Here is a 16,424-nt window from a genome sequence, read left to right as displayed (position 1 = left end):
ACCACAGCAGGTGATCCAGGGCTATTAACTACATTAAGAAGACTAAGTTATAACAAAGTGGCAGAGTAGGGAAAAAATGAAAAGAATCTCAAACCAAGAACTGCTTACCATTGGTATCACAGTGTTTAAGGGTTTCGTTGAAATCCTCCTCCCTCAAATTAAGATTCAAACATTTCAGGGCATGCTCCAACTTAGGTATATCAATCTTTTTATCATCGACATGTGAAAAGATATTAGCAGCCTCTTTAATCTCTATAAAAATAAACACACACAGGATATTAATGTAAAATTAATGAGAAATAATTCACACCAAGTCTACTACAGGCAAATCATCAAAGTAATTTTATTTTATTTATTTTTTATTTTTATTTTTTGCCAATCCTGGGCCTTGGACTCAGGGCCTGAGCACTGTCCCTGGCTTCTCTTTGCTCAAGGCTAGCACTCTGCCACTTGAGCCACAGTGCCACTTCTGGATGTTTTCTGTATATGTGGTGCTGGGGAATTGAACCCAGGGCTTCATGTATACAAGGCAACTGGCTCTTGCCGCTAGGGCATATTCCCAGCCCCAAAGTAAATATTTATGTGAAACTAAAACATAGCAGAAGTACAATATGCCTATTTGTAACTGATGGCCACTTATTTGAAATAGTATTTAATTATTTTTAACTTATGGCAAAGAGAATATATTGGGCTAGCTACATTTTAATAAAATTTTACCTGAAGTCATTCATACTCTACATACCTATTAAGCTGTAAGCATCTCTTAAATAAGACGTAATGGTTCTACATGTAGATGTCTATCAACTGCTGAGGTAAATAAAGGCTAACACCAGGTGCCAATGGTTCACACCTGTAATCCTAGCTACTCAGGAAGCTGAGACCTGAGGACTAAGGTTCAAAGGTAGCCTGGGCAGGAAAGTCCATGAGATTCTACTCTACAATTAACTATCACCAAAAAAACCCAGAAGTGGAGCTGTGGCTCAAATGGTAGAGTGCTATCCTTGAGCAAAAAGACTCAGCCACAGTACTCGGGCCCTGAGTTCAAGCTCCAGGACCAACACATACACACACACACACACACACACACACACACACACACACACACACACAAGGCTAAAATTTGGGATTGAAGCTCTTGATTCCCAGGGCCTCTGCCAATCCAGATTGTACTTTTTTGTATGGACTACACAAAGATGCCCTTCTATGTATATGCTACATGGCACCTTCTGTAGGCAGTAATAATTAAGCACAGAGGGTCAAGGGTTAGACAGTTCAGTTGAATTTGAGCCTCATTTCAGCCTTTACTCCCTCAACCAGAAGTCTCTGTGCAGATATATAACCCATATAGCCAAGTAGGTCTATTGTTCTCATACCAATTTAAAATATAAAACAATCAGTATTGATCTTTCTAATTTTTCATCTATATCATTTCTATTCTCCTTCATCTCCAACCTGAAAATGAAGTTCTATATGTGTATACGTATATACATATACACACATATACATATATATGTATACATATATGTATGCATATATACATATACATGTATGCATGTATACATATACATGTATATGTACATATATGTATATGTGTGTATATAGGTATATATGTGTATACATATGTATATATATACATGTGTATATGTATATATTTCCATATTCTGAAAGATGCATTACACAGAAGGTTACTTGGAAAAAATACCATAATATCATCATAGAACTATATTCCTTCTACCAATAATTATTATTATTATTTTTTTTTGGCCAGTCCTGGGCCTTGGACTCAGGGCCTGAGCACTGTCCCTGGCTTCTTCCCGCTCAAGGCTAGCACTCTGCCACTTGAGCCACAGCGCTGCTTCTGGCTGTTTTCTGTATATGTGGTGCTGGGGAATCGAACCTAGGGCCTCGTGTATCCGAGGCAGGCACTCTTGCCACTAGGCTATATCCCCAGCCCCGCAATAATTATTTTTAAAGCTACTAAAAATAAAAAAAATCTAATCCCTCTTATCAAAGAGTTTCCCAAAGCTAGGCGTGGTAGTATATGCCTGTAATCCTTGTAACTCCCTTAAGCTAAAACAGGAAGATTGCAAGTTTGAAGCCAGACTGGTCAAAATCAACAATACCTTATCTCAAAAGCAGTATCTTTAGAGGGGGCCTAAGGTATATAGCTCAAATGATATAGCACTTGCCTAGCAAAAACAAGGCTCTGGGCTAACAGTACCACATATACAAAACAAAGTTTCCTATAAAATCTTTGATGAGAGAGACTGAATTTGTAATCTATGTAAACAAAATTATAACATATGATTGTAAATAGTGCTGTGAAAAAATATACCTTAGGAAGTACAGAAGAACTGAGGTTAACCGAATTTTCTAACTTAATTTAGTGAGTGATGAACTCAGAAGAAAGTTTCATAGAATAGGCATAATATTTGAGCCAAGTTGGTTAGTTTGTCTGACAAGAAATGCATACCAATAAAGTAGCACACAAAAACACAGGAAATGAAGAGCAAATTAAGCCAGTTTTAATTATAAATAGTAGTGTGGCTATAGAATAAATACAAATACAGAAGTGATAAACAAGAAGCTAAAAGATAGCACAGATCTATTCATTCAATTAATATTTAATCATGATATTTGGAACAATATCTTCCATAGTAAATATAAGTGTGAGCTATTAATATTTGCTATTTAAGTATGAAAAGCACCAGGATTGTGCTACTTCCTAGAATTATAATAGTCCTTGACCCAACAACACTTCCACACAAGTGGAAAAATCAGTATTAATCAAATAATCAAAAACATGAGTCGATATTTATAGTATAAGTACTGTGAAACACAAACATAAGAAAAAGGAGTCATGAGAGAATATCCCAAGTAATAGAACGTGCAAAAGATTAGAAGTGGAAGAAAAGAGAGTACGAAGGAATTGAAAAAAAATGGTGTTGAAGTATAGAAAGCATAGATAATACCCACAATAATGCCACAGAGTTAGGGAATACAGAAATTTCATCTTTAGAGACCTGATTACTATTTGGAAATAACAATCTAATTGAAGTAGGCAGGGTAGATTAGGAATGCATTAGTACTTGACAATGATCTGAAAACAAAATAAACGTCTCTTATTTGGAATTTTTCTTGGAAAGTTCTTACCATCCACCGCTGGTAATTGCAGATTTGAAGATAAAGCCTCATTTCTAAAGTCTGAAAATTTGAAGACAGAGACAATACAATAAGGAATGGCATCTTGACATTAGCTAGTTTGGAAGGAAAGCAACAATAAAGTACTTCTTTTCTCATTAACATTTATCACTGGTTCCCTCATTTAAACTCTTACCTGGCTGAAAGGAGACTGAAGAGGAGCTGAGATTGATACAAACATATTAAAAACATGTATAAAATTATAAAAATGAAGTTTAAAAAAAATTTCCTCAGGCTCTCAAACTGTCAAACTTCCCTTAGTCTTCTCTTTCATTCTTAAAGCCCCTCTGTGGTCAACACCAACTCTTAAATGTGGACGAGTTTCTAATGTCATAGGTGCTTCCTTTCTCTCTCACTTTGCATTCATAAACTCTCAATTTGAATTACCCTTATCTATCTCCACTTGCCTACCTAGCTAGCTACTATCTATAAAACTCATGGGAAAGGAAACCCGCCACATGATTCAGTCAGAAAGTTTGTTGGGGAGAGAGCAAACTGCTGCCCCCCCCCAAGATGGGGAGACAGAGGGGAAGGAAGAAAAGAAAAACACAGAAAGAGAGAAAAAGAAAGAGGGATCTTGGACCTTGAGTTTTGCTAAAGTTGTACATAATGTTGATAATTGTAAAAGGAGATGGTACTGATCAGCATGGTAATTAACCTGACATTGACAGCATAGAGCAATGCAAGGATGGGCCAGTACATTTTCTGTAAAGACTTGCAAGTCTAATGCCAAATCCAGCAATTTGGCAGTTTGGTCCCGGGGGTGGTCAAGGAGTGGATTAACCCTCAAAAGAGCAGAGGGAGGAGGGGATCCATCGACTCCTGACTCTGCCCCTCCTGAGTCATGGAACCAGATGTAAGGCTCACAGGAAAGGAAACCCGCCACATGATTCAGTCAGAAAGGAGTTTATTGGGGGGGGGGGGGGCGGGGGGAGAGCAAACTGCTGCCCCGCACCCACAGATGGAGGTGTGGGGAGACAGCGGGGGAGGAAGAAAAGAAAAAGACAAAAAGAGAGCAAGAGAAAAAAAGGAAAGAGATCAGGAACTATGTTGAGCCAGATTACATAGGAAAAGGTGGGAGGTCCGGCCAGATGGATTGGATGTGACCTGAAAGAAGGGGAGGTAACTGCCTCCAGGTGTGCCAGTTACCTAGGTAACTCGGGTACTGGGCACAGACTTTAAACAGGTGGGGGGCATCTGCATGGAGCCCTCCTGGGTGTGGGCCCTACACTATCTAATCCTGGAGTTTTCCTAAGGACAAACTACAGCTACATCCATTTATCTCACATGCTTCCTACAGAGATGCAAACTGATACAGAGATCTATTTGAGAGATAATTGTTAGAAATACAATCTATTTGCCTACATTGGCCTTATTGTAGATAAAGAACAACTGTGAGTAACTCACAGCTAGCCCAGGGTGTTACCTTATACCAAAAGGAGGTTAAAATACAGATAATTTTTTTCTTGTCTAAGTAAGATAAACAAAACAACTAAACTATTAAAAATAGTTTTAAAATAGTAGGATCAAGCGATTTTATAAGTAACTTTACAACATTATTCTTTGTACTTCAGCATTATCAACATTTTGGTCCAGATAACTATTTGGGGAAGTGGTGATGTTCTATACATAGCAGAGTATTAAGTAGCATCTCTTGCTTCCACTCAGTAAATACTAATAATCCTTCCTCATCCACCCTAACAACCAAAACTGCTTCCAGACATTGTCAAATATTCATTTTTTGCCAAAATTAAGTTTAAAGGAAAGATATAACTTTCTAAATATGAATAAGATATATCTGAATTGAGAGTATAGATAGATCAAGTAAATGGTTTGGAAATTGACAAGCCATACTAACCATTGTCTAGAGAAACAAAACAAACTTCACTGTAATTATTCAGCAATACTTTTTCTGTTGATCTTTCACTTTTTAAAAAAAAGCTACAAAACAAATATTAAAAGCACTATAAAGCACATAGTAATAAAAGTATTAACTTTGAAATAGTTACCCTAGAAACAAACATCAATTCAATACCACATCACAACATACAGAAATATTTTGAGATCAGTTTTACAATTCAAATCATAAGATTACCCAGACATTTAACACTACAATAATAAAATTTCTATGGATTTAACATAGGTATAGTACTATATATGATCTATAGTAAAAAGTGGTCCAATAAGCTCATGGTGTTATTTTAGAACTAAAAAAGTTTTAATTAATATTTGGTAAAATAATTTAGAAAAATAAGTGTATCAACTATTCAAAGTAGAAAACCTCCATCTCAGATTCCTTAATTTTAAAAAATAAGATTTCAAAAAAATTTTATCACAAGCTGGGACTGCTTAATCAACTCACCCTCCATGACATTAAGTATTTCTTGAAGCGTATCATCAGTAAAATAAGACTTTTCAACTACATCAGAATATTTGTCTTTATCAGATGGGTAACTGTCTTCCATGTGGTCCAGTGTATCAAGGAGCTCATTCAATGCTACAAATACAGAAAATGCACAAACAACATACAATTTAGTTCCTAGATCTAAGTCTTTTGAGCAGATCAATAAAACTAAAAACCTCTTTTGTGTCTACACTCTTCAATATGTTACTCAATATGGTCTTCACAAGACATGTGGGTTCCTTAAGTAGAACAATTTACTTTCCACTCATAATTTTCTATAACCTCACTTTGATAATTTTCTCTACCCCAATAATTCTTTTCATTTTTTTCTTTATTGTCAAAGTGAAGAACAGAGGGGTTACAGTTTCATATGTAAGGCAGTGAGTACATTTCTTGTTCAACTTGTTACCTCCTCCCTCATTTTTCCCCCACCTCCTCTTATCTTTTCCTCTCTCCTCCCCATGAGTTGTACAGTTAGTTGCTTTACACCAAATTCTACCTCAATAATTTTGTATTTATAATCTCCACTTCTCAAGTACTAGGATTACAGACATGCGCCACCAAGTTCAGCACATAATTCTTTCCTTTATGCTCAAAATTACTTTATTAAGGGTCTAGGAATTGACTAGGTTATTTCTCTATGAACAAGAACATATCAATTTTTCTCTAGTTATTATGCCAATGAGCTCACTATTTCAGTCAAAAGTTCCCCCTCATTCTTTACAAAACCTCCAAACGCCAGTTCTCCTCCCACTTTCCTTCCCACATCCTTTTCTCTTGCCAGATACCTTGGTCTATTCTAAAAAGACTCAAGGTCTCATATTTAGCATACATTTGGACTAAAAAGCCCACAGTCAATCTCCTTAGTTTTTCTACAAAAGAATCCATACATCTAAAGCATATTTCTTTTAAAATCATCTCAAAATTCACTGAAAGAAGTGTAAAATAAATTACCATAAGCTTTATCTAAAAGTAACTCATTTAATATATTATTTTGTTTTATGAGATAGAGGTTTTAAAAACAGGTCAGTGAAGAAGAATTTAAGGGAAATTTGACTATACAAAAGAGATAAATTTAGTGAAAATAAAAGAGAAAATAAATTATTTTCATATTTCTGGAAAGCTACACAAACAATCAAAAAATTCCAAATGTAAAATATATTCTAGCAATGGAAAAAATAAGGAAAGAATTCTACCAAAAATATGTAACAAAATTCTAGTTCCACAGCTGTCCAAAAGTATGGAATGGGCTATTTTTATAGTTTTTGTTGTTATTATAAAAAGAATATACAGAGGGGTTACAGTTACAAAAGTCAGGCTAAGAGATTTCTTTTTGGACAATGTCATCCCTTCTTCCTTCATTCTCTCCCATTTTTTTCCCTCTTGTCAGGGGGTGGGCCATTTTTAAGCTTTTAAAAGTTTATTTATTTTTAAAATAATTTGAATGGTTCTCATTCTTTTTTCAAATATGTATATAATGTACTTTTATAATATTCAATCTCTTCTGTGGAATGACTTATTTTAAAAAGCTATATAGCCTTCCAAGACAGAAAGAGTGAGTGTACTCTATCACTAGTTTATCCCTACAACTAACTAATTTGATTTTTTGAAATAAGCATATAAAAACTGAAGAAAGTCCAGTTATAGGGCTCAGTGTGGTGTCACATGCTAGAGGCATAGCAAGGATATGGTCCAGGCAGTTCCAAGCAAAAATCACCAGACCCTATCTGGGAAAAAAAAAAATAACTAAAGTAAGAAATAAGAGGAGATTGCAGGTGTGGCTCAAGTGATAGCTCACATGCCAAGCAAGTGCAAGGCCCTGAGTTCCCAATGCTACCAACACCCCCCTCAAAAAAAAAAAAAAAAAAACAAGAAAAAGACAGGAGACTCCACTTTTAACGAACAGAGGAACTATCAAACTCTAGCTACATTTCTGTAGCTACAATGAGATAAAATTAGAAGCAACAACTAAGGGAAACAGTGAAATCTAAATTGCTTTGGGATTTCTAGTTTTCTCCTAAGCAGTTAGCTTTACAATACTGGGGCTCAAATTCAGGGCCTCATGCTCACTTAGCTTGCTTGCTCATGTGGCATCCTACCACATGAGCCATATCTCCAGTCCAATACGTTGCTGGACAGTTGGAGAAAACCTCTTGTCCTTTCTGTCCAGATTAGTTTCAAATTGAGATCTTTAAGGTCACAGCCTCCTGAGTAGCTAGTTTTTTTGGGTTTTTTTTCCTTTTATTGTCAAAGTGATGTACAGAGAGGTTACAATTTCATACATTAGGCATTGGATACACTTCTTGTACTGTTTGTTACCTCCTCCTACATTCCCCCCTCCCCCTCCCCCTTTCCCTCTCCTCCCATGAGTTGTTCAGTTGGTTTATGCCAAACAGTTTTGCAAGTATTGCTTTTGTAGTTGTTTGTCTTTTTATCCTGTGTCTCTCGATTTTGGTATTCCCTTTTACTTTCCTAGTTCTAATACCAGTATATACAGTTTCCAATGTACTCATAAGATACAGTGATAGTGCAGGTACAACCACAGGAAGGGGATACAAGAGGATCATCAACAATAGAAGCTACGGTTTCACATGGCATCAGAGTTGACAACTGGATGCCCTATCAGTGAGAGTAGGGTACTGAAGTTTCCTATGATTAGCTCTGGTCCAAGTTCAAAGGGTCACACCTAATGGTGGTCTTCCAAGATGGTCTAAGATATCCCTGGTAAGAGGCAGTAGCACATGTGTGTTTGTCCTCGGACTCTCTTTCCTTATAAAGCCACCAGGGCTCTATCCAAATGACCTTATGTAGTCCTAATCAGTGCCTCAGGCCTCAACTCCAAAAGCCACAATCAGAGTTTCTACTCTCTTAATATCTCACAACTGAATTAAACATCATCACCAGTTTCAGAGGGAACAAACCATAATCAAATCAAATCAAGAGCTATAAAGATTTAAGTACCAAACACAGTATTTGACTAAATGACCTTTTGAATGAATCTTGCATTGTTGCCTTCTAATAGCTTTATCATAAAGCCCTTACCAATAAAATTGGAAAATTTTGGGGTGTCCTTCAAACTTTTTAAACAGTCGTTAACATTCACCGTGTTTCCCTCTAAAAGAAAAAGAAAGGAGTGAAAAACAATAACTGGTAATATAAAAAAAACTAATAACCAACATTAAATAAGCATTTATGTACATGTACATAAGATTTATATCTAAAATTTACATAAATTTCTTGAGCATTTTATTTATAAGATTCTTTGCATTCATTTCCAGTTTGTCTCACTAACACTACAAGTTTATAGAGATTATACTAGCACCAATTCCATCCATAACAAGAAAAGCCAAGTAACTTTACTTGATCAAAGGTGACAAAGCTAGGATTTCTGTTCACAGAAATTGAATTCTCAAGTTGTTCTTCACACAGTAAATTAAGATATCTCTGGGCAGAGATGATTTCAACAGCCCCACTCCCCACAAACTTTAGAGTTGATTGTGTAACAAACACACACACACACACACACACACACATATATATATATATATATATATATATGAGGTAAGTGGAAGAGGAAAGTCTCCTTTTAAAGATAATATTTATAATATTTGCTCTTCTATAAGCAAATATCTATAGACCTTTCACAGCTTTTTAGTTTTCTAAATTATCTTTAATTATAAGGAGGGGCTTGCACAACTTTTTTACTGGTACTTCACCAGGAAAAAAATTGCAGGTAATAAAATGTTTACCAGAAACAAAATCTGATTGAAGAATTTTCTCTGCTTCTTCTTTAGGTGACTTAATCCCAACATTTTTGAGAAAATCTTCCAAGTTCTTCTCAGCTATCATGTCACCTTCAAGTGAATCAAGCGCTACGGCAATCTCTTGTAACTCTAGAAATTGAAAAAAAAAGTTTTATAATTGAACTAATCTCTGATTTAAAAAATAAAGCAGGAAAAAACAGATGTCATTAAAGATCTTTGTCAGTAGCAGCATATTCTGTTATCATTACATCTTGAATTAAGGAATAAGACTAATTCAACCTTCAAAGAATTCCAGGACCAACACCTTGGTGTAAAGAGAGTTCTTGGCTGATAACATTTCTTTAGTACTGATATAAAATCAGCATCATATATATCAGAATCATATATAGCTAGCTTTTTTCCTGGAAACTATAGAAAGTAATCTTTCTGTGGAGATTTAATGGTAGCAGACAAAATTAACTCATTCTGATTTAGGTGAAAAAAATTAGAATCATGAAAAATGTAAAATATGGTACTCATTCATCTTTTATTTCCAATTCTTTACCCTATACCCTATACCCTAGCATCTAGAATTTAGCTTCATGTCCAGTGATGGTCAAGAAGATAGACTGACATTTAGATCTCAGCTTCAGGTTATGTGACTATACAAATTATTACTACTTAACCACTCTATAATGTTCATGGTAATGGATCTAAAGAGGGAAAATAATTGACTTCATGAGGTTGATGTGGATGATAATTCATGAAAAGCACTAAAAATTGTACTAGCCATATAATAAAATCTAATAAATATATTTATAAAATAAAATAATGGTGACTATTAAAGCCAATGAGAACTAGTAAGTAGTAATCATACCTTTTTAGCTACCTTAGATGCTTTACTGCCTACTCCCCTAACATCATTGGGAAGTAACTGAAAATACCAATCTGTGCTTTCCCCAGCACCTGAAAATCTGCACCATCTCTGTGATTTAACTAAAAGCTTGCTTTCCTTGAAAAACTGTTTCCTTGCATAATTTTCTTAAATGGAGTCAGCTCATCATCCCATGTTCTACACATCATAGGACCAAGAAGCAGAGAGGCAAGTTGTTCCAATTTCAATCAAGCCTTAGCCCTTCTCTTTAAGTTTCAGGCCTGTCATTCGATGATGTTACTCTAATAACATCATCATGTATTACTTTCTGTGGATTTTGGCATCTTGATAGAATAATCTTCCCTTGATCCTAGACTATATTATAATTTATCGACTGTAAAAATAAACATAGCCTCAAATCAATTTCACCTTCTCACTCTGAAAAGTCTTCATTTCCCTTTCAAAGTTGTCTGTAACAATGGCTACCCTACATCTATCTCCATCCCTAACATTGGCCTATTTCACCTCTAAAATCTTAACTACCAGACCAGACATTGGTGACAATTCTTGAAGACTTTATGTGTAATATTGAAGAAAAGCATAGAACTTTGTGTAGCTATTCTCTTGGCTCTTCCAGTCTCTCCAACAAATAGCTTAGGCACAGCGAGCCCGTTTTATCCCTTATTGATGGAGAGAACATTCTGAAAGCCAAGTTTGTATATGCCAGTCAACCTTGCAGCAGGCTCTTCCAAACAAGAACCTCAGCCCTGCTATGCTCACCCTTTCTTGCTCAGGTAGCTCAGTTATTATAATTCTTCCTGGGAGTTACTGGCCTTATTCTGCACTGGATGACAATGCCATCTCCTTTATATCTGTGACTACCTTCCAGATCAAGGCACCCAGCCTATATCCTCTCCTTAATATGCAATGGTCTAATCTTTTTAAAAAAATTCCTTTTCCTTCTTATAAAATGTTACTTATATAGTATATCAATCAGTACTTTTGAGCCCTTCCCTCTAATTTCAGAATTAGAAATAAAATCATAGCTACCATTTATTAAACCCACAATATGCCCCTAATACTAGATACTAATACTGCTTTATGTATATTACTATTGTATTTAACATGATGTTATTTGCTGAAAGAAATCAGAATGGCCCAGAAAGAATGACCAGATGTTAAGTGAAAGAAACACAATTCCATCTCAGTTTATCCCAAAGCTCATGCTCTATTTCTATGCTTTGTTTCCTACAACAAAACAAACCTAACTATAATTCATTATGCTTTTGGCAGTGATGTTACTTGACACATTAATGTATTTGTATTTTAATAGAAAAATCATTGAACACTTTTATTAGCTGAACAATATTGGGAATTTTACATTTCAGGGGAAAATGAGGTATTGCTATTTCTCTGGGCATGTAAATGATTCTGTACTGGTCTCCATATTTATCAAAATGAACTCCAGGAAATGGAAATAGGAAGGTTTTTTTTTCTTTTTTGCTATTTTTTTTTCTTTTCTTTTTGTCTGAGTTGTTTGTCTTTGGGAGGGTAATAGGGCACAGAAGTGAAGGGACAAAGGGTGAACAAATTCAGCAGTGGTACTCACTAGACACTATGTTGAAAATGAACTATACAACTTGTGAGTCGGGACAGGAGAGAAAAACTGAGCAAAAGTGAGGCAAGGGGTGGTACTGTCCAAAAGGAAATGTACTCTTTACTTGACTTAGATAACTGTAACCCCTCTGTATATCATCTTTATAATAATAAGGACATTTTAAATACTATAAAAATGTGCTAAAAATGCATGACAACTATTTTATTTAATGAAGACTAAAGAAAGCTCATAATGAATTCTCTCCTAAAGGAAGCAGTAGGAGACTTATGAGAAATTTTAAAATAATAGAAAATAATTCACAGTATAGAGTTCCAAGTCTAAGACACACAGAAAATACTTATATCTGGAAAAACAAAAGTTAAAGCTGATATCTCAGTTTCTGTAGATCCCAGGAAATAAAAATGAAATTAAAAAGAGCTTTCAATAGAACCCTTTTCCACAAAAAGCATTTTTCTCTCTCATTATGGAAGCTGCCAGTTTTAATGAAAACCCCAAGTGTTACCTGTCTCTCAGTAGATCAATGCCAATCTGTTAACCAGAAATTAGAATCAGAAGTGATGAAAAATCTAGAGCAAAAAGATGTACATTCTATGAAAGACAAACAATCACAAATAGTCCAGTGCTTACCTTTTAACCTGGAGGCATCATGCATATTCTTTACTATTTTTTCAAATTCTTTAAGTTGTACTTTGTCATCGTCTGTAAGAATAAAATTTTAATAGGTTACCCTTACATAGCAAAAGTCAGCTCCAATGAAGCAATCTATAAAAATGTAAATCATTTGATGTGCTCGGAAGAAAATCATATTTCTTTTCCATGTTTCTGAATAACCAAAAGACTAATTTTATAGACTAAATTTAAGATAATCAACTTTAAGCTTATTTCTCAATTTCCATTAATCAAGAGAGACTATATCTGTATTCCTAAAATATAATATGAAAATAAAGCCCCATATTAAACTAATGTAGATTTCAATCTTAATTTAGTCTTTAATTTTATCTTCACCTGAAGATATGTCTAAAAAATACTTATACCCATATTTTATACAAGAACATATAAATGTCAGATTAGTATGTCAAATAACAATCACAAAAGCTATAGCTTTTCTTCCCTATTTGAGAATAAAGAAACTTAGTCTCAAAATTTAAATTTGCTGTAGTTGTGACCAAAACCTAAAACAAAGTATAGCCAGCAAAGTACATTTCCAACATATAGCGTTTATCTTCTTTTTTGATGATAGCCAATCTAACAAATATGAGCTAATTGTGGGATTAATTTGCATTTTTGTAATGGGAATATTGAGCATTTTAGTTATTTATATGTCTTCTTTTGAGAAATGTTTTATTTAAGACCTTTGCCCAATTTAAGGATGTTTTCTTGCTATTAAGTAATTTGAGTTCTTTATATATTTTAGATACTAGCCCATTACTTGGTATATGATTTGCACACATTTTCTCCCAATTCATGAATTGTCTCCTTGTTCCAATTATTTATCTGAAGAAGCTTTTTAGTTTGATACAATACCCTTCATCTATTTTTTTAGTATAGGGAATACTCACCAACTTTTGCTAGTTTCACTGCATCTAGGAATTTCTCTTTTTTTAAATTACTATTCAAACTAGACAGAGTGTCCCACAGATCATAAATATTCATCTGCTCCTGGCTGAGGTTCTGAAGATTTTCAGTAACACCAGGCAATTCTAAATAGTGGATAAAAACACAAGTTTTACAACATGCTTATTCAAGAAGTTAATACAGTAAAATTACTTGGAGTAGTCAAGGATTAAAGATTTTGTAGTTAAGAAGAATAATGATAAATGAATAGACAACGTTCAAGTATTGAAACAAATATTTAACCCAATTTTAATATATCTTTGAGGATTCCAAAGTATGTTAAGAAAATAGCTTCTGCTCCATTTCTTTCCTACCTCCTTCATTCCCTTAAATCTACCACTGCAGACAATGCAAAGTTTTGTTTTATTAGAAGTCCAATAGACAATCTTGTGTTTTAAATAGAAGAGACAAATTATCTTATTAAAAGTTCATAAAAGATCACTATGCTGCTATATAAAGAATGGACTCCTTGGAAGATAAGGTAGAAGAAACTGCAATGATCTACTATGACAGTGATGGCACTAAGGAGACCTGAAAGAATTCAGGATATATTTTGAGGAAATTTAATGATGAACTGACTGGAGGCTAAAGAAGCTCAAGTCCTGAGCAACTAAGTAGTCATTTCAAAGACTATGGAAATAACAAGCTTATTGGGGAATACAGTAAGATGGAGATAAATTGGGAGTCAAAAGGATACAGATACTACTTAAAGCAGTAAGATTACTCTAGTCCTGGTCTCACCCCTATAAGCTTAGCACTCTGGAAGCTAATGTGGGAAGAGTTCAAGGACAGCCTGGGATACACATCAAGTTCCAGGCCATCCTCAGCTGCAAAGTGAGACCCTACTTCAAAAAGAATTACACTAAAAGAGCATTAGTGAGAGGATGAGACAGGGATCTTGCTAATGTTTAAAAGTCATCCATAGGGCTGGGAATATGGCCTAGTAGCAAGAGTGCTTGCCTCGTATATATGAAGCCCTGGGTTCAATTCTCCAGCACCACATATGCAGAAAATGGCAAGAAGTGGTGCTGTGTGTGGCTCAAGTGGCAGAGTGCTAGCCTTGAGCAAAAAAAGAAGCCAGGGACAGTGCTTAGGCCCTGAGTCCAAGCCCCAGAACTGGCCAAAAATAAATAAATAAATAAAAATAAAAAATAAAAGTCATCCATAAAAGCAGTGGCCAGCAAACAAAATAAAAGCAGGCTAGTAAAGTGGGAGACAAATCGGGAGATAAAATCAGGAGCTAATAGTGTCATAAAAAAAAAAAAACATATTTTTCAACAAGGCTCATTTCTATAATCCTAGCTACTTGGGAGGTTAAGATCTGAGGATCATGGTTTGAAGCCAGCCTGGGCAGGAAAGTCTGTGATATTCTTATCTCCGATTGACTACCAAAAATACAGAAGTGGAGCTGTAGTTCCAGTAGTAGAGCACTAACTTTGAACAAAAAGCTCAGAGATAGTGCCAAGACCCTGAATTTAAACTCTAGGACCTGCACAAGAAAAAGGTATATAGAACTAATGAAGAGAGTAGTCCCTGAAGCCATCTGATGGACAAAGAAACATAAATATACAATATCAAAAACTAATTTAAAATAAAAAGAGAACATAACTACAGATATTAATAGAAATATTTTCTAAAACTCTGTGCTATGAAAAGTTTTATTTCCCTGATATTGAAATTCTAAGAAAACTGAAGTGACTGACAATACAAATAACCTCTTCATCTTTATATATTAGGAAACAAATCTCTAAGGTAAAAATAGTTTAATATCCATTATTACTCAACATGTAAGCATAAAAATAACAATATTATTTTAGCCACAAATTTTTAAAATGTGAACTTCACTCCATTGAAAATGTATATGCATTACCTTACCTTTCTTTAAAGTAAATTTCATATTGGCAAAGACTATGTCATATAGCCACACTGACAGCTTAACATAAAACATGACATATTAATAGCTCATAAATATTACTGAATAAATGGAAAATGGGAAGAAATGCTGATGAAATAGCTAGAATGAAATTCTGTATATTAAGACCCAGATACTAAACAGCATCACTTTCCCAAAGCAAGTAGACATTTTAAAATTTCCCATATAATGAGCCTGATATACATGGCTCTGGCTCTATAGTAAAGGTGGATATGAGAAGATTGTTACATAGTTTTTTTATTCATTTGCATGTGGAATTTACTCCAATTAAGGGTCAATAAAGGAGATAATTGAGGATTGAGGTGGTAGGAGTGAAAAGAATGATGGAAGGGATGTCAAAGTACATTATACTCATAAATTGCCATGTTGAACTGAAATCCCTTTGTACAACTAGTTAAAGATAACTTAAATAGGGCTGGGAATTTGGCTTAGATGTAGAGTGCTTGCCTAGCATGCAGGAAGGCCTGAGTTCGATTCCTCAGTACCACATAAACAGAAAAAGCCCAAAGTGGTGCTGTGGGTCAAGAGATAGAGTACTAACTAGCCTTGAGCAAAAAGAAACCAGGGACAGTTCTCAGGCCCTGAGTCCAAGCCCCAGGGCTGACAAAAAAAAGAAAAAAAAAAGATAACTTAAATATATACGTGTGTGTGTGCGCGCACGTGTGTGTGTGTGATGATTAAGGCCAAATATTGCAGAAGGAAGCTAGGCCTTTGTTGTCCTACTCTATCAGGTCACTAGCTCTTGGGCATTTTATTAAAACTTGTAATTTGCAAAGTCTGTTAAACCAATTGATCCACAAAAAAGCAAAAGACATAATGTTCTTACTTAATTTTTCAGAGAAGTCTGTGTTGTTCATCAAGGTATCAATGAATTGCTTAAAATTCACCTTTTCTGTTTCTGAAGGGAAAAGAAATATGTTTTCTTCAGTATCATTAAATATTAAATTATGACAAATACTGGGTTATGAAAAGTACTAGATTTAGAAAGATATAATTACAACCATCGCATAATACTAACCACTAAAAATATATGGGTA

The 16,424-nt window shown here is 34.8% G+C and overlaps 1 protein-coding gene across 1 annotated transcript in view; it reads right to left on the bottom strand.

The window, feature by feature from the left end:
- Efcab13 (EF-hand calcium binding domain 13) overlaps nucleotides 1–16,424 on the bottom strand; it is a 94,899-nt gene that overhangs the window by 49,259 nt on the left and 29,216 nt on the right. Inside the window, exons 14-21 of the mRNA XM_048367260.1 lie at nucleotides 16,214–16,285; nucleotides 13,400–13,540; nucleotides 12,468–12,539; nucleotides 9,355–9,498; nucleotides 8,648–8,719; nucleotides 5,564–5,698; nucleotides 3,154–3,204; nucleotides 109–252 (exon numbers count right to left, since the gene is read on the bottom strand). Coding sequence (XP_048223217.1) covers nucleotides 109–252; nucleotides 3,154–3,204; nucleotides 5,564–5,698; nucleotides 8,648–8,719; nucleotides 9,355–9,498; nucleotides 12,468–12,539; nucleotides 13,400–13,540; nucleotides 16,214–16,285 — 831 coding nt within the window. The remainder of the gene's footprint in view (nucleotides 1–108; nucleotides 253–3,153; nucleotides 3,205–5,563; nucleotides 5,699–8,647; nucleotides 8,720–9,354; nucleotides 9,499–12,467; nucleotides 12,540–13,399; nucleotides 13,541–16,213; nucleotides 16,286–16,424) is intronic.

This window comes from Perognathus longimembris, chromosome 17 (assembly GCF_023159225.1).
Source record: "Perognathus longimembris pacificus isolate PPM17 chromosome 17, ASM2315922v1, whole genome shotgun sequence".
Classification (NCBI taxonomy): domain Eukaryota; kingdom Metazoa; phylum Chordata; class Mammalia; order Rodentia; family Heteromyidae; genus Perognathus; species Perognathus longimembris.
The sequence above is the reverse complement of the archived record's forward strand: the minus strand, read 5'-3'. Positions and strand labels throughout refer to the sequence as shown.